This window comes from Heteronotia binoei, chromosome 4 (assembly GCF_032191835.1).
Source record: "Heteronotia binoei isolate CCM8104 ecotype False Entrance Well chromosome 4, APGP_CSIRO_Hbin_v1, whole genome shotgun sequence".
Classification (NCBI taxonomy): domain Eukaryota; kingdom Metazoa; phylum Chordata; class Lepidosauria; order Squamata; family Gekkonidae; genus Heteronotia; species Heteronotia binoei.
In genome coordinates this window covers 20,061,475-20,079,733 of record NC_083226.1, presented here as the reverse complement: position 1 = coordinate 20,079,733, position 18,259 = coordinate 20,061,475, and the positions used below count along the sequence as shown (strand labels likewise).

The 18,259-nt window shown below is 45.0% G+C and overlaps 2 protein-coding genes across 2 annotated transcripts in view; one reads left to right on the top strand and one right to left on the bottom strand.

Annotated features, from left to right (window-relative positions):
• LOC132570344 (solute carrier family 25 member 36-A-like) overlaps positions 1-18,259 on the bottom strand; it is a 441,151-nt gene that overhangs the window by 28,701 nt on the left and 394,191 nt on the right. The window lies entirely within an intron of this gene.
• Positions 1-18,259, top strand: part of ATN1 (atrophin 1) — a 42,824-nt gene that overhangs the window by 5,424 nt on the left and 19,141 nt on the right. The window contains exons 2-4 of the mRNA XM_060236880.1: positions 12,401-12,622; positions 16,204-16,341; positions 17,607-17,720. Coding sequence (XP_060092863.1) covers positions 12,545-12,622; positions 16,204-16,341; positions 17,607-17,720 — 330 coding nt within the window. The 5' untranslated portion in view covers positions 12,401-12,544. The remainder of the gene's footprint in view (positions 1-12,400; positions 12,623-16,203; positions 16,342-17,606; positions 17,721-18,259) is intronic.

Below are 18,259 nucleotides of genomic sequence, written 5' to 3'. Positions count from 1 at the left end.
GTTCCAAAACTCCTGCTTAAAAATCAACGTACGGAAGGTAACAGAGCACGGAAGCTGTGCTCTGTCTGTGCGCTCACATACAAATATCCTGTCAGGTTGCATCAGTCGAACTCGGGGCATAGTCAGAGGGCAGCGGATCCGGCAGCCTTACAGAAGCAGCACAGATCTAGGGTTGGCCAGCACCTGGGTGGGCATCAGAGTCAGCATTGTCTTCTCTGACTGGCAGCAGCACTCCAGGGTCTCAGGTTAAATTCTTTCATATCACCTGTTATCTGGTCTTTTAAACTGGAGATGCCAGGGATTGAACCTGGGACCTTCTGTATGCCAAGCAGGTGCTCTGCCAATGAGCCACAACCCTTTCCCATCTTTTGTTGTGTTGGGGTTTTTTTTCTGAGGTTGAGGGGCATAGAATTGAGGGCAGGTATCCAGGTGCCCATCCAGAGCCTTACGGGTCTATAAATTCTGGTGGTGAGCAATCCCCTCTGTGCACTCCAGATCACCCCAAGCCAGAATTGATTTATCAGGTCATCTCTCCCAAAGAGGGAAACATGAATTTAGCTTTAAATTTCAACTAAAAGGTAAAGGCAGTCCCCTGTGCAAGCACCAGTCGTTTTCGACTCTGGGGTGACGTTGCTTTCACAACGTTTTCACGGCAGACTTTTAATGGTGTGGTTTGCCATTGCTTTTCCCAGTCATCTACACTTTCCCCCCCAGCAAGCTGGGTACTCATTTTACCGACCTCAGAAGGATGGAAGGCTGAGTCAACCTGGAGCCGGCTACCTGAAAACAGCTTCCGCTGGGATCAAACTCAGGTTGTGAGCAGAGGGCTCTGACTGCAGTACTGCAGCTTTACCATTCTGCGCCACAGGGCAACAGGAGCCCACCAGGAAAGGATGAGTGTCCCTTGGATGAGGAGACAACTGGCCCTAGAGATGCCCAGGACTTCTCCCACCTAGGGGCTGAACTAGAAGAAGAAGAGATTGGATTTATCCCCTGCCATTCACTCAAAGTCTCAGAGCGGCTCACAATCTCCTTCCTTTCCTCTCCCCACAACAGGCGCCTTGTGAAGTAGGTGGGGCTGAGAGAGCCCTGAGAGAACTGTGAGTGTCCCAAAGGTCGCCCAGCTGGCTGCATGTGGAGGCGGGAGGAACGGGACCCAATTCTCCCAGATTGGAGTCCGCTACTCTTTATATTAACATTTTTTATTAATTGTTGAAGTAAACAAGTAAATATCAATATTAATATGTGTATATAATTAATTAATCTTATTAAAAACAAGTTATAAATTAGCACAAATACTTAAGTACAATATAATAAATATTGAGGAAGGATATTACATAAATGTAACTAGTCATGCTGACCATTCTCTATTCAAGAAGAGAGGTCAAGATGAGTATCAAGATATAATCAATCCAAAAATGCTTATATTATTTTAAAAAATGTAAAAGTCATATATATATATATATATATATAAATTCCTAACTGCCTAAATATATTCTATGCGTACTATGAAGGTTATTCCAAAAAAATTACTATTAGGTAATTACCATTAGATGTGATCCACGACTAGCACAGTAAGAGAAGATAAGGTAAAGAACAAAAGAAAAGAGAAAGAGAAAATACAAATAATGCTAAAAACACTACTCTTAACCACAACACCAAACTGGCTCTAGAGAACTAGGGCACACACGACCTGGTAACCACGTAGGGAAGTTCGCCAGGACTTGACCAAGCTTCTGTTTTTCATACTTGCCTGAATTGGCAAAAAGTGGAGAGGGGCTCTGGGTTTTCACTTGTCAGTTGTGTGGGCTTGACACATGGCCAAGTAAATCCTGAGGCCGCTTCTGGATTCTCTTCACAGTACACCTCCTGGCATGTGGCTTATGTCTCTGGTCTCTGGCTCTCTTGGTCTGTTACCTAAATCCTGGTGAAGTCATAACTTTGGCTCCTCCTCTTCCTGGCATGCCACTTATGTCATATGGCTTCCTTTTCCTTTTTTTAGCTTAGTGAGTGCCATGTTTGGAAGGGCTGAAGACCTCTGTTGTAAATCGCATCTAAAGTAGCTGGGTGGGAGTTGAATCCCCATCCAAGAATTGTAGTCAGGGCCCTTTTTTGTAGCAGGAGCTCCTTTGCATATTAGGCCACACACCCCCTGATGTAGCCAATCCTCCTGAAGCTTACAGCAGGCCCTATAAGCTCTTGAAGGATTGGCTGCCTCATGGGTGTGTGGCCTAATATGCAATGGAGTTCCTGCTACAAAAAAAAGCCCTGATTTTAGTGGTGTTCTTGCAGATGCGTTCACTTCTGCTGCCTGAGGAAAATGGAGTATGGGAGTGGTTTGTGAAGGAAAGAGCTGTAGAACAAAAGGAACATTCACTATTTGTAGAACATGTTGTCATCATTATTTGTTATTCTGTGTTGCATTCTTGAGAACTAGTATGGCGTAGTGGTTAGAGTGTTAGTCTAGGATCTGGGAGACCTGGGTTCGAGTCACCACTCTGCCCTGAAATATCAGACCAGTCCCTCATTCTCAATTTAACCTACCTCACAGGGTTGTTAAAGATAAAAGTGGAAGAGAGAATGATGTAATCTGCTTTGGGGAGAAAGGCTGGGGATAAATTAAGTAAGTAAATAAAATTCATGGTCTGTATAAGGTTCGATTTAGTAATATTATTGCTGAGGTCCAGTATGAATGTACCAATACTTATTTATGGAATGAGACCCAGTGTGGTATAATCAGGGCTTTTTTGGTAGAAAAAGCCCAGCAGGAACTCATTTGCATATTAGGCCACACCCCCTGACATCACCACTGTTTCACACAGGGCTTCTTTTGTAGAAAAAGTCTAGCAGGAACATTTGCATATTAGGCCACACCCCCTGATGTCAAGCCAACTGGAACAGCATTCCTGCTAAAAAAAAAGAGAAGCCCTGGACATGGTCATTCAGACTGTGATAGTGGTTCAAGAGCCAGATGTGGCTCTTTGACATGCCACCTGTGGCTCTCCAGAGCGCTGTTCCCCAGTGTGGCCTATGTTTCAAGAAGATGGGCCCTTGGCTGGTGGGTTGGCAGGTGGTTTGCACGTTGAAATGGCCACAGCTGGAGGACCAGGTTAGCTTCAAGGGTCCCTAAGGAGCAGGCCTCCTACCCAGAGATGAAGCTAAATTGTGCCTTCTAGTAATGGCAGTTGTGAAAGTGGCTTTCCACGTGCTGCAGAGGGAGCACTGCTACATTAGGGTGTCAGGCAAGGATCTGGGACAGAGGAGGCCAAACTTCCTTAATGGAAAAGCCACATAGAACAGTGCCATAGAACAACCTTTTTTGGCACCAGGGATTGGTTTTGTGGAAGACAGTTTTTCCACGGACTGGTGGGGGTGCTGGGGTTTTTGCTGCCCCCATGCCCACACCCTGTCCTTGCCCCCTCATGGAGGTCTTTAAATGAGGAGTAAGCAAAGGTCTCTGCCTCCCTCTGCGGCCCGGTTGCTAACAGGCCACGGACTGGGATCGGTCGATTGGCGGGGGGGTTGGGGACCCCTGACATAGAATAAGCGTCAGATGTTTGAGAGGCATGAATGTCAGAAGTTTGAGAGCTGCAAGGAAGGAAGGATGGAAAGAAATAAGGAAATAGATGGGGAAGGGAGAGAGTGGTGGAAAGAAAGCAACTTTACTTTTAAATGCATTTTCCAAGCTGGATTGGCTTGGAGAAGTGATTTAAACAGACAGTGCCTTCTCCAAGCTGACTGACGGGGCGGTGGGGGCTTTGAGAGCCACACGATATGTGTGAAAGCGCCGCATGTGTGAAAGAGCCACAGTTTGGCCACCCCTGATTTGGAAGGTCCTCACTCTGCCCTGACGGCTTGCTGACTGACCTTGGGGGTTTCTTGCAATTTCCCCAGCTAGCCTACCACACAGAGTTGTCGTGAGCATAAAATGGAGCACCACATATGCTCCCTGGATCTCCTTGGGGGAAGGATGGGATAAAAATGTGCTCGGTCGCATCCAAATGTGGAAGTAACAACTGCAGACTCAAAGTCTAGGGTTTTGAGCCCTGCGCAGGGCCTCTGTGCATAAGTTCTTGCTGCACTATATGCATGCATGTTGCAGAACATAGCATTTTGTCTAAAAATGAGTTCACGCATGTACTTCGTTTATTTCTCAGTGCAGGGTGGGTTTACCTACCATCTGAACATGAGACCTGATTGCATAGGGAAGCATTGTATCTGAGATTAAAGGAGGTGGCATGAAATCTATCTTTGGTAATCGTATCTGTGTTGACTCATTCATAACAACTGCAGATGTGCCCCTCCCACTCCTGGGCTTCTGCCTCACAAAATTACTGGTCGTTGTGGGCCTGTCAGTGGTTCTTGAGCTCTAGTCGATGAGTTATGGGCTGGCTATAAACAAGTTTTTCTAAATTACAGTATGGTTAGCTGTGGGATTTTCCCATTAGAACTATTGTGCAGGAAAACATCTGGCTTTCCAATTTGAGGGCTTCTACAGGTTGCAAAGAGCAGAAATGACTTGTGCCTCCTTAGAGGGATATTGTGTTTGTCATGGGACAGGACAGTCACATACTGAGTAGCCAGGAAATTGAAATGGTAGAAAGTGGAGAATTTTTAATAGTTGGGAGGGATTAACTGACCCACAAAACTTGGGAAATAGTTTAATACTGTCCACATGACCATTGGAGGGTGTAGTATAGCCAGGAGATTCTAAGGTTGTCTGGCAACTAGAAATTCTAGCTCTTTTAGTGTTATTCACCACTAGGTGGCAATCTAGAATTCGGAAGTTATTTATATTTGAGTGCATATTGACACATAGCGGATATCTAACTTGCATAGTGTAGACAGTAAGACCCCTTAGTTCTTGCTCAGCCTTTTTTTTTTAAGGTTTCAAAGGTTTTGCCATTGCCTGTCTCTGCGTTACAACCCTGGTATTCCTTGGAGGTCGCCTGTCCAAAAGGTCACCCTAGTCCGGGTCGACCCTCCTTTGCTTCCGAGAACTGATGGGCTCAGATTAGCTCTGGCTATCCAGGTCAGAGAGCCAAAATTCCAGACTAAGACGTAACGCTCGCCTCTCACCTACTCTACTATTATACACTTACTCTCCAGCATATAGCACTTCCTTTCCCCCTACTCTAAAGATCTGTGCTTGTTATTGGGGTAACTTCCGGAAGATAGGGGCAGGGGTGGAATTCTAGCAGGAGCTCCTTTGCATATTAGGCCACACACCCCTGATGGAGCCAATCCTCCAAGAGCTTACAAGGCTCTTTTTGGTAAGCTCTTGGTGGATTGGCTCCATCAGGGGTGTGTGGTCTAATATGCAAAGGAGCTCCTGCTAGAATTCCACCCCTTGATAGGGGGTTGGATCCTGGAGATCTGTCAACAGCGGCACTTCTTCCAATGTTCCACCTGTTAGGAAAAAGGTCCTCGCTTTTGAGGAAATTGGCACCATTAGCAAAACAGATCTGCGTTATCCAGCTTTGTGCCCTTTTGTCCTATCGCAGTGTTCAACTTCAGGTGACAAACACGGAGCCTGGATTGTAATCTCACTGCTGCTATTTTTGTTCATCATAATTAAGGAGAATTATTGGATAATATCAAGGTCAAAGACCAGCGGATGTCTTTATCTGAGACTGTTGTAAGTGTTTTGGGTCCTGTTCTGTCAATATACACAGTGCTTTACAAAGCTACATAAGTAAATGCAATGATGTTCGAGAGCTGAAAGACGTGAATGTAAGAAGTTTGAGAGCCACAAGACAGGAAGGAAGGAAGGAGAGAAGGCAACTTCAACTTTAAATGCGTTTGTCTTGGCTTGGAGAAGTGATTTAAAGAGAGAAATGGCTTCTCCAAGCCGACTGATGGCGGGGTGGGCTTCATGTGTGTGAAGGAGCCACAGTTTGGCCACCTCTGGTTTATAACAAGCTTTGGAGAACTAATGAATGGCCTAAATGTTTTGTGATTGGGTTTGAATTTTACGTTATTGCATTTCACCCTGCACTTCCATTATTTCATGACCCCTTGATTCCACTGTCTTTCACCCCATACTTACTATATAAAAGGTCTGCCTGTTGAGGAGACTTTGCATTTATTCATTGACCTCATGTACATCATGCTTTGCTCACCAATGAGGACCTAAAGCAGCTTAGAACATTCCTCTGTTTTATCCTCACAACAACCCTGAGAGGTTGGTTAGACTGAGACTGGCCTAAGGATACCGAGCAGACTTCCATGGCGGGACAGGCACTCGAACCTAGAGCCTTCCAGGTCCTAGTCCAACACTGTCACTGCATCTACCACAGCGGGCATGCAAGTTTATGCAGGACTAAAATGTTGCCCATCTTTAAGTGTCACTAGAAAGCTGTTTGCTTTGGCTGTAATAGACCACCAGGGCTTCCCCGATGTTTCATGCACTAAAGTAGGGATGGCCAAACTTGCTTAATGTAAGAGCCACATAAAATAAATGTCAGATGTTTGAGGGAAGGAAGGAAAATGTATTTATTTATTTAGACTTCTATCCTGCCCTCTCCACAAGCGGACGCAGGGCAGCTAACAATCAGTTCAGTTCAAACATCTATAATTACAGTTTAAAAACAATTAAATACAATTAAAACATTTTATGGTGCTGTTCAAGTACAATATAGGTGGGATCTAGTCTCTTCTGGCAGTGATCCCATAATGATCGTAATTCCTCAGCAGTGTAGGGTGGCAGTCCTCTCCTGGTTTAGGTGTTAAAGGCCTGTCGAAATAGTTCAGTTTTGCAGGCCCTGAGGAATTGGGAGAGATCCCGCAGGACCCATATGGCTTCTGGGAGGGCATTCCACATTTTTGGTGCTGCCACTGAGAAGGCCCTGGCCTGTGTGGAACACAGCCTGACCTCCCTTGGTCCAGGGATAGACAATAGATGTTGTGTCCCTGAATGCAGTGCTCTCTGGGGAACATGCGGAGAAAGGCTTTCCCTCCACAAATGGGGGGAGGGAGAGGTGGAAAGAAAGCAACTTTAACTTTAAATGCATTTTCCAAGCTGCCACCTTGCATGGCTTGGAGAAGTGATTTAAAGAGAGAAATACCTTCTCCAAGTTGGCCAACGGGGTAGTCGGGGCTTCAGGAGCCACACCATAAGTGCAAAAGAACCACATGTGGCTCCCAAGCCACAGTTGGGCCACTCCTGGACTAAGAGGGGCACCAACAAGATAGGAACTCCAAGCACAGGGAGATATAGCAGGATTAAATACAAGAGGTGTCCTTTCTATGCGCATGAGAGTAACTGTGAAGCATCTTCAGTCGATTATCCATTTCCAAACACAAACTTGGAGAAGCACCGAGGAAGCAGCCTAACATTTGAAAGCTGTGGGAATGGGAGCCACAGCCAACACTGGGTGTTTGTTGAGGGAGGAAAGTGGTAACACAACAAGGAATTTTGCAGGGAGAGACATCTGTGCTGTGAAACTTTGGAACCTTCGAGGCGTTGCAGAGACAGGAAGCTGGAGGAGAGTCCCTGTTTACACAGCTGAGCTCCTCCGATCATGAAGTCCGGCCCTGGATCCTCCAGCCAGATTCAGACCTTACCGGTGCCGAAGCTGGGTGCGGACACCGTGTCCACATGGTCTGGGACCAGTGTTCCCTCTGAACTGAGTTAATGTGAGCTAGCTCATAGATTTTTAGGCTCCAGCTCACAAATGTTTGTCTTCGCTCAGGAAAAATGGCCCCAGGGCACAATAATTTATGCAGGAGCTCACAACTTTAATGCCAGTAGCTCACAAAGAATTTTTGCTCACAAGACTCAGCAGCTTAGAGGGAACATTGTCTGGGACCAATTTAAACCATGTCAGGGTATCCCCTAATAGGGGAGGTCGCTGTTTCTCTAGCATGCCTGATGTTGGCCCTCAACCATATCTGGCAGCGCTTCCCATCATCTGCACAACACATGCAATAGCGTTGTTTTGGATTCAGCGTTGCCCAAGTTGTAACCGGTGATCTGTGAAATTCATCCTGGAAAGATGTCTTCCAGTTGGATACTGAACAACGTGCAAGGCTATGTATAAATGCAGACCTTACAGAAGATATGATAATTGGCAAAGGCACAAGACAAGGTTGTCCGCTTTCCCCACTGTTGTTTATAGTGACTCTTGAAATATTACTGATGCAGATTCAAGAAGACAAAGAAATAGAAGGATTAAAAATAAAAGGATTTACTTACAAATCTAGAGCATTTGCAGATGACATAACGTTTATAAATGAAAACCCCATACAAGTTACACCTTTGTTGTTAGCTAAAATACAAGAATATGGGGAGTTGGTGGGACTTTGTATTAATAAAGAAAAATCAAAATTTTTATGGAAAAATGTGCAATTAAATAAGCAACAAGAATTACAGAGACTAACCGGGCTGTGAAGTTACCGCCAAAGTAAAATATTTGGTTGTGGAGATAACAATGAAGAATATTGATTTATTTAAAAATAATTATGAGAAGCTATGGTGTAAAATGGATGAAGATATGTTAAAATGGAACAAACTTAATTTGTCATTGCTGGGTAGAATTGCTGCAATTAAAATGAATATTCTACCAAGAATAATGTATTTGTTTCAAACTATTCCCATTGTGAAAGAAAGTAAACAATTTGACAAATAGCGAAGGAAAATTTCAGAATTTGTGTGGGCTGGGAAGAAACCAAGGATTAAAATGAAAGTTTTGACAGATGCAAAAGAGAGAGGTGGATTTCAACTGCCGAATTTAAAATTATATCAAGAAGCAGTTTGTTTGGTGTGGATAAAAGAATGGATAACGCTGTTAAACAAAAAACTCTTAGTGTTGGAAGGTCACGGAAACAAATTTGGCTGGCACGCGTATTTGTATTATGGAAAAAAGAAGATGGACGGTTTCTTCTCTCACCATTAATAAGAAATAACTTGTTAAATACATGGATGAAGTACAAGAAATATAGGGATGAGAGGAAACTGTTATGGATAGTGCCAGCGGAAGTAATTAAAATAACGGCTGAAATAGGTGAAGAAAAGTGGTTGTCATAATAAATTATTAAAAATACAAAGTGGCAAAGTAGAATTGAAAATTGCTGAAGAGTTGAACAATAAATATGATTGGTTCCAAATGCAACAAATTAAGAACTTGGTGGATAATGATATTAAAACTGAAGGGATAAGAAAAGAACAAACGGAAATGGAAATAGTTCTGCTTGGAGATAATGAAAAATTAATTTCAAAAATATATAAATTACTGTTAAAATGGTCTACGCAAGATGAAGTAGTGAAATCTCAAATGATTGTGGGCAATTAATGTAAATAAAGAAATACAGATGGAAACTTGGGAACACTTGTGGAAAAATTCTATGAAGCTTTCGACGTGTCATAGTATTAAAGAGAACTGTTTTAAAATGATGTACAGATGGTACATGACTCCTAAAAAATTGGCAAAGATGAATAACAAGATGTCAGATAGATGTTGGAAATGTAAAAAAACATGAAGGTTCTTTCTACCATATGTGGTGGACTTGTGAAAGGGCGAAAAAGTATTGGCAGATGATTCAGCAAGAAATTACTAAGATCCTTGGATATGAATTTAAGAAAAGTGCAGAGACTTTTCTGTTGGGATTACAAATGGAAAAATTTCCAGAAGAAGATAGAACTGTAATTTGGTACTTGCTTTCAGCAGCTAGGACACTATATGGGCAGTTGTGGAAGCAAGAAAAAATACCAGAGAAATGGGATTGGATTATAAAAGTTATGACATGGAGTGAAATGGACAAATTAACAAGAACATTAAGAGACTATGATTTAGAAGTTTTTAAGACGGAATGGAAAAAGTTTAGAAGATATGTAGAAAAAGAGTGGAAAGTAAAAGGACATTGGATAATTTTTGATAATGATTAAGTTTTAGAAGAAGAAGAATATAAGTTTTTGTTTTAATAGTTAAGGGTACCTTTAAATATTAGCATTATAAGGAAATATCACCGGCAGAGGTCAAGTAACGGGGGGAGGGGGGGGTAAAAAGTAATATATGGGGTAGATAAAAGAAGTTGTTAAGATTTAAGAAATAATTTTGTTACCATATATTACCAATAAAATTGTTTTGACAAGAAAGATGTCTTCCAGTTGCCACAGAGCAACAAGTGTTCTGATCTTTTGCACATGGTAGCATTGTTTCACTCTGTCTGGGGCAGTGATGCTCTGTATTCTTGGTGCTTGGGAGGAGAAACAGGGTGAAGACTTCTAGTGTCTTGGCCCCACTGATGGACCGCCTGATGGCACCTGGTTTTTTTGGCCACTGTGTGACACAGAGTGTTGGACTGAATGGGCCATTGGCCTGATCCAGCATGGCTTCTCTCATATTATTATGTTCTTTCTCTGTTGCGTAGTTTTACATGTCAGGGAGTCTAAAATGTTTTAGCCTTTGTCGACATTTATTTCATTTGTTTACTTCTTTTATACCCGGCTTTTCTCCCCAGCGGGGGAGCCATATCGGCTGACACTGTTCCCCTTCATTTTATCCTCATGACAACCCTGGGAGGTGGGTGGAGTTGAGAAGGCGTAACGGGCCCAGCAGACTTCCACGGCAGAGTGTGGGAATTCGAACCTGGTTCTACCAGACCTTAGTCCAGCTAACTGGGTATGGTGTAGTGGTTTAGAGTGGCACACTCTAATCCGGAGTACCTGGTTTGATTTCCCATTCTGCCTCCACATGCAGCCAGCTGCAGTGACCTTGGGTCAGTCACAGTTCTTTCAGAGCTCTTTCAGCCCCACTTGCCTCACAAGATGCCTGTTGTGGGGAGAGGAAGGGAAGGTGATTGTAAGCCACTTTGAGGCTTCTGAAGGTAGAGAAAAGCAAGGTATAAAACCAAGTCTCCCCCTCCTCTTCTTCTTTTCCTCCTCCTCCTTCTCCTCTCTAACATGATTTGATGACTTATCTGCATCAGGATTGACCCCTTCAAGTTCAGTGATGGATTCATGATTTATAAGAAGCTTATAAAGAGATGATATAGAGCCCCGTGGCACAGTGTTAAAGCTGCAGTACTGCAGTCCTAAGCTCTGCTCACGACCCGTGTTCAATCCCCAGTGGAAGCTGGGTTTTCAGGTAGCCGGCTCGAGGTCGACTCAGCCTTCCATCCTTCCGAGGTTGGTAAAATGAGCCCCCAGCTTGCTGGGGGGAAAGTGTAGATGACAGGGGAAGGCAATGGCAAACCACCCTGTAAAAAGTCTCCCGTGAAAACGTCGTAAAAGCAATGTCACCTCAGAGTCGGAAATGACTGGTGCTTGCACAGGGGACCTTTTCTTTTCCTTTCCTTTCCTATAAAGCAGGAGTGGGGAACCTCTATCCCGAGGGCTGTATGTGGCCCTCGAGGTCACTTGGTGTGGCCCTCAGGGATTGCTGAACCGAACAGAGCCATGTGGCAGCCTCTCTGGGGCCTGGCTGGCCTGCAAGGATCATGGGGCCCAGCCACACTGTGCAGCAGCATCCCCAGGGCCAGGCAGAGATCACAGGGCCCAGATATACTGTGCGGCAGCCTCCCTGGGGCCTGGCTGGCTGGCTGGCCAGAATTGCTGCAGGGCCTGGAAAAGTTACTGTCACAGTTCAGTTTGCACTTGATTAGCCCAGATGGTGAGGCCTAATATGATCATGTGTGTGTGACCTAATATGCTAATATTAGGAGATGTGGTCTTATATGCTACTGAGTTCCTGCTGGGCCTTTTCTACAAAAAGGCCGGGATCTATGCATTTGCCTAGGGCGGTGGGCCGGGTGTGTGCGCGCGCCAGATTAGGCCCTCCCCACGTGACTTCAAACAGAAAAACAATTATTTGCATTAATTTTGCTGGCCTGAATCATTCTCCCTTGGCGGAGCACTGTTTTTTTAAGTTGATAATTTTGTATGGCCCGCAAATGATGTTATAAATATCCATATGGCCCTTGGAAGAAAAAAGGTTCCTCACCCCTGCTATAAAGAGATGAGTATCATGATTGTATATAAGGCATATCTTTTAAAAAGCAATCCCTTTTTCCCGTATACTCTTTCCACAGAAGCATAACCAAGGGGATTGTATATCACTATTAGTGAAACCTGGGGTGCCAGAGTTATAAACACCCAGACAGCAATACAGCAACAGTAAAAAAAAAAAAAAAAAAAAAAGATCTGTGACATAGGAAGTGGCTGCATTTTATGCCATTAATTGATTTTATGTTTTCTTATTTTCATTTTTCTCAGTTCTGTAAACTACCTAGGGCTTTGGAGAAGAAGGTAATAAATAAACAGACTGGCTTTACTATTATTGTGATTTGTTGGGTTTTTAAATATATTCACAGAGTTGTAAGTGGGGCTGAAATCCTCACATAAATGCTCTTGTCTTGGCCCTCTTTATTTTTTCCTCACTATCCCAACTTTCTGTTTTAGAATTCTCCAGGGATCCATAAAATAGCCGGACGAAGTCCTTCCCGCCTCCTGCTGTCCCTTCCCCGAAGAACAGTGTTTGTGTGATTCCTCAAGGCGTTCAAAATTCAGGTCTTCCACAGAACAAGAGGGAAGGCATACAAGTTAATGTTTTCATCCACCCGGACAAAGGAGAATGGGGATCCTACACCCAAAAGAATGAAGACTCGACAGAATAAAGACTCTGTAAGTGACTGGAAAGGGCTGGGCAGAAGGGAAAATGGCAGAGGGCTGAGGTAATATTCCCCACAATCTGCACCTAAGCTTGTAAGACAGTTTGGTGAGTGGTTAAGTGCATGGACTCTTACCTGGGAGAACCAGGTTTGATTTCTCACTCCTCCACATACACCTGCTGATGTGACCTTGGGTCAGCCACAAGTTCTCTCAAGACTGTTCTGCTCAAGAGCAGTTCCAGCCTTGGGTCAGCCATAGCTCTCACAGAGTTGTCCTTGGAAGGGCAGCTTTTGTAAGAGCTCTCTCAGCTCCACCTACCTCACAGAGTGTCTGTTGTGGGGAAAGAAGATAAAGGAGATTGTAAGCCGCTATGAGACTCTAATTCAGAGAGAAGGGTGAGGTATAAATCTACAATCTTCTTCTTGTGGGGAGGGGAAGGGAAAGGAGATTTGTAAGCCACTCTGAGACTCCTTTGGCTAGTGAAGGGCGGGGTATGAATCCAGTCTCTTCTCTTTTTTACACATGTTCAGTGGCAGGAACAATCATTATATGAGGTTTCCTTATCCTGTTAGATCCAGATGGGTAGCCATGTTAGTCTGTCTGTAGAAGTAGAAAAGTGTAAGAGTCCATTAAGAATAAGGGTCCAGTAGCACCTTAAAGGCTAACAAATTTGTGGCAGGGTATGAGCTTTTGTGAGTCACTTCTCATTTCTTCAGATACAGCTAGAATGTGAGTCCATCTGTCCTATATATTGAAAAGTGGAGTAATTTCAGATGCCAAATGCCATTAGCAGGCTAATGACAATAGCAGGTGTGATTGGGTTAGGTGTGATAGCGTGAGGCAGTAGCCTTGGAGAAATCAGCATTGGTAATGAGACAGAAAACCTAGGTCTCGATTCAGTCCAGATGGATACATTGCCTTGAGCATTGTTATCAGTGAGACTGCTGAGTTGCAACTGATAATTTGACATCTGAAATCACTCCACTTTCCAATATATAGAAGAAGAAGAAGATATTGGATTTATATCCTGCCCTCCACTCTGAAGAGTCTCAGAGCGGCTCACAATCTCCTTTCCCTTCCTCCCCCACAACAGACACCCTGTGAGGTAGATGAAGATATTGGATTTATATCCCGCCCTCCACTCCGAAGAGTCTCAGAGTGGCTCACAATCTCCTTTCCCTTCCTCCCCCACAACAGACACCCTGTGAGGTAGATGAAGATATTGGATTTATATCCCGCCCTCCACTCCGAAGAGTCTCAGAGCGGCTCACAATCTCCTTTACCTTCTACCCCCATAACAGACACCCTGTGAGGTGGGTGGGGCTGGAGAGGGCTCTCACAGCAGCTGCCCTTTCAGGGACAACCTCTGCCAGAGCGATGGCTGACCCAAGGCCATGCTAGCAGGTGCAAATGGAGGAGTGGGGAATCAAACCTGGTTCTCCCAGATAAGAGTCCGCACACTTAACCACTACACCAAACTGGCTCTCCTGGACAGATGGATTCACATTCTAGCTGTACCTGAAGAAATGTATTGACTGATGAAAAGTCGTGCCCTACCACAAGTCTTTAAGGTGCTACTGGACTCATCCTTACCCTGAGGCAGACTATCCAGGGTCTTTAGTAGAGGAGAGCCTTTCCCAGTGCCTGTTTTCTGAGCTCTTTTAATGGGTTTACCAGGACTGAACCTGAACCTGAGAGGCAGTTTGGAGCAGCGGTTAAGTGCGCGGACTCCTATCTGGGAGAACCGGGTTTGATTCCTCACTCCTCCACTTGCAGCTCCTGGAATGGCCTTGGGTCAGTCATAACTCTTGTAGGAGTTGTCCTTGAAATGGCAGCTGCTGTGGGAGCTCTCTCAGCCCCACCCGCCTCACAGGGTGACTGTGAAGGTAAAGGAGATGGTGACCGTTCTGAGACTTGAGATTCAGAGTATAGGGCAGGATATAAATCCAATATCATCTTCGGTGTGTGAGGTAAGTGCTCTGCCAGCAAGCCACAGCCCCGCCTTTGTCTCCCACTCTTCCTCCAAGAAGTTCAGGGAATCCTGAATGGGGAACTATCCATAAGATCCTCTCAGCAATGCTGGGAAGTAAGTTGAACCAAATGTGACCCAACTTCAAATGAATTCGAGGCTGAGCAGGACTCTGAGAACGGGTCTCCTCAAATCAAGCCTGCAACTGACAAAGAGAGCTGTGTTTCTCAAAAGCTTATGCTACAACCAGGGCTTTTTTTGTAGCAGGAACGTCTTAGCATTTTAGACCACACCTCTGTGATGTAGCCAGTCCTCTAACAGCTTACAGGGCTCTTAGCACAGGGCCTACTGTAAGCACCAGGAGGATCGGCTAAAGCAGGGAGGTGTGCTCTAATATGCAAAGGAGTTCCTACTACAAAAAAACCCTGGCTACAACAAAATTTGTTAGTCTTAAAGGTTCTACTGGACTCTGCTGTTTTGCAGCAACAGAATAACATAGCTAATTCTTCCAAATCAAGTTTGTTACTCAGTTCCATTGCATGATACCACCATATCTTGGGGAGGGAAAATGGTGGAATGGAAAATGCCCTCAAGTCACAACTGATTCATAAGAACATTAGAACATAAGAGAAGCCATGTTGGATCAGGCCAACGGTCCTAGCAGTCCAAAACTGTGCTCCCCTCCCCAAGCACCAAGAATACAGAGCATCACTGCCCCAGACAGAGAGTTCCAACAATACGCTGTGGCTAATAACCACTGATGGACCTCTGCTCCATATGTTTATCCAGACCCCTCTTGAAGCTGTCTATGCTTGCAGCCGCCACCACCTCCTGTGGCAGTGAATTCCATGTGTTAATCACTCTTTGGGTGAATAAATACTTTATTTTATCCATTCTAACCTGACTGCTCAGCAATTTCACGAGTGCCCATGAGTTCTCGTATTGTGAGAAAGTGAGAAAAGTACTTCTTTCTCTACCTTCTCTATCCCATGCATAATCTTGTAAACTTCTATCAGGTCACCCCTCAGTCATCATTTCTCCAAGCTAAAGAGCCCCAAGCGTTTTAACCTTTCTTCATAGGGAAAGTGTTCCAACCCTTTAATAATTCTAGTTGGCCTTTTCTGCACTTTTCCATTGCTATAATACCTTTTTTGAGGTGCGGTGACCAGAATTGTACACAGTATTCCAAATGAAGAAGATATTGGATTTATATCCCACCCTATACTCTGAATCTCAGAGTGGCTCACAATCTCCTTTACCTTCCTCCCCCACAACAGACACCCTGTGAGGTGGGTAGGGCTGAGAGCTCTTACAGCAGCTGCCCTTTCGAGGACAACTCCTATGAGAGCTGTGGCTGACCCAAGGCCGCACCATCGATTTATACAGGAGCATTCGTGGTGACCTTGTAGGTTTTTCAAGGCAAGGGATGTTCAGAGGTGGGTTGTCATTGGCTGCCTCTGCGGCACACCCCTGATATTCTTTGGAGGTGTCCCAAGTACTGACCAGGGCTGACCCTGCTTAGGTTCCGAGATCTGATATCAGGCTAGCCCGGGCTATCCAGGTGATGGCAGAGAGTTTCTAGAGCAAGTGGAGTCATTGCCTGTGTGCTTGTTCCTCCAACCAGATGTCAATGCGGAGTGGTCGGAAGAAGGAGACTCCGGGGCCCCGAGAGGAGCTCAGGACAAGGGGCCGGGCCTCTCCGGGTGGCGTCAGCACCTCCAGCAGTGATGGCAAAGCAGAGAAATCCCGACAAACCACCAAGGTAGGTCAATATCTCACCTTTTGGCCAGCATTCTATCCGAGTTGTATTCTTGTTTTTTACGATGTGGACTTCTGCTTAACGTCAGATATGATCATGCGCAGCACACAAGACGACACACGCTAAGAACTGCATTGAATATTTTTCAGTTCCTTTCTTCAAGTAGAAACAGCCATTTCAGTGGGATAGGATTTTTTTCCCCCTGAAAAACATTTAGATCAAGGATGTTGAACTCAGTTGTTACGATGGACGGATCTGACATAAATGAGACACCCAGCCAGGCTGTGTGTGTCATAAAATGTAATGCCAGGTAGCGGAGATATAAGCTTCATAAAGGACTCAGACAAACACAAAGATTTTTTTTTTTAAAAAAACCTTAAAATATGCTTAAAAGACTCTTGCAATATTTTGTTTATTTAATAGTTTCTGACAGCTGACGCCTCTTGCTCTGAATTATTGCATTAAAATCTGGAGACATTATCTGTGCTGTAGCAATCTTGAGTATGCTGTTCAGGTGTGTGTCTGTAAGTTGGAAACCTGATTTAGATTTATTGACATTCATTACAGTAATCTCACGGTCAGTGCTTTGAGCCTAAGACCCAGGGGAAAACATGAAATGGCTGGGCACCGCGAGCTTTTGTACATAAGTTGCTTCATGTGCTAGTCAGCCAGTGGAGAAAATAGAGGCTTTGCTTTGTAGCTCCTGTGTGATTGAGCAAGCCTGACAAAGCAAGCTGTGATGCAGAAGGAAGCAGATGACAATGAGTTGCTTGTGGGCCTGATAGGAGCCCTCCAGGGGCATGATCCGGCCCTCAGGCCACATGTTTGACACACCTGATTTAGATGATGTGAACGTTAACATTTTTCTGCTCCTCTTCAGCAACATCCCCACCCCACCCCGGTCTGCTGCTGTTCCTTCCTGCCTGCTTTTGTTTCCTGAGAGATCCTACTCAGTCAATAGATCATATGGTGAACACGATGACATCATGGTGCTACACAGCCAATCAGATTTGTCTGTTTGGCGGCCTTACGGGCAAGTGAGGACAGCTGAGCATGGGAACCAGTGCAAACGATTAAGTGAATAATTGCAAGGGGAAGGATTTTTGGCTCTCCCAAAAGCGTGTTTTCCAAAACTCGGGAGCAGTTTTGCTTCAGGCTTAGTCTGACTGGCGTGTTGTGTTACATCACAACCCCTGCAAGCTAGTAAGAAGTGGAAAATGGAGGAGGAATACGAGCAATTCGAAGTGTGACCCCTTTGTCTTTTGCAGAAGGGCCGCGTGGAGGAATCCATGGCCCCCAAAGGAAACAAGCAGGGCCGGCCGGAGGAAATTTCAGAGAGCGAAGGAGAAGATGCCAATGCCCCAAAGAAAACTAAAACAGAGGTAGGTTCTTGGCAGGTAGGCTCCCTCTGTGTCACGTTCTCAGGGTGCAGGCAGGCAGGAGTCCAAAGCCAGTCCAAGGTCAAAGTCCAGGGAATCAAGCAGGAGCCAAGTCACCAAAGCAAAATCACAAACCAGTATCTGAAGTCAGTGTCCAAAAACCAAAGGGTCAGGGTGCCAAGGAATTAAAGCAGGTCAGGATCAGGAAGGAGCGTGGATGCAAACCAGGGGATCGACTTGTTGCCTCCCTGAGGTTATCACGTCCTGCGTGGGAGTTATATAGGAGCCTCAATCAGCCTGCTCCCTGGGTGGCAGCGACTCTGCTAGAACTCAGGGCTGAGAGATCTGAAGCATTGGCGGGAAAATAGACCATATCTGAAAGTTCTTTCCGGAGCCTGCTTCGAACTCTTGAGATGGGAGGGGGAGAGCTTGGAGGAGATTGATTGTCATCAGCCAGCACTGGCGCCTGGAATGCGGGGAGAGTGATTGATGGGCCAGCTGCCGGTTGTTCGGCTGAGGAACTGGCTGGCAACTCTTCCAGG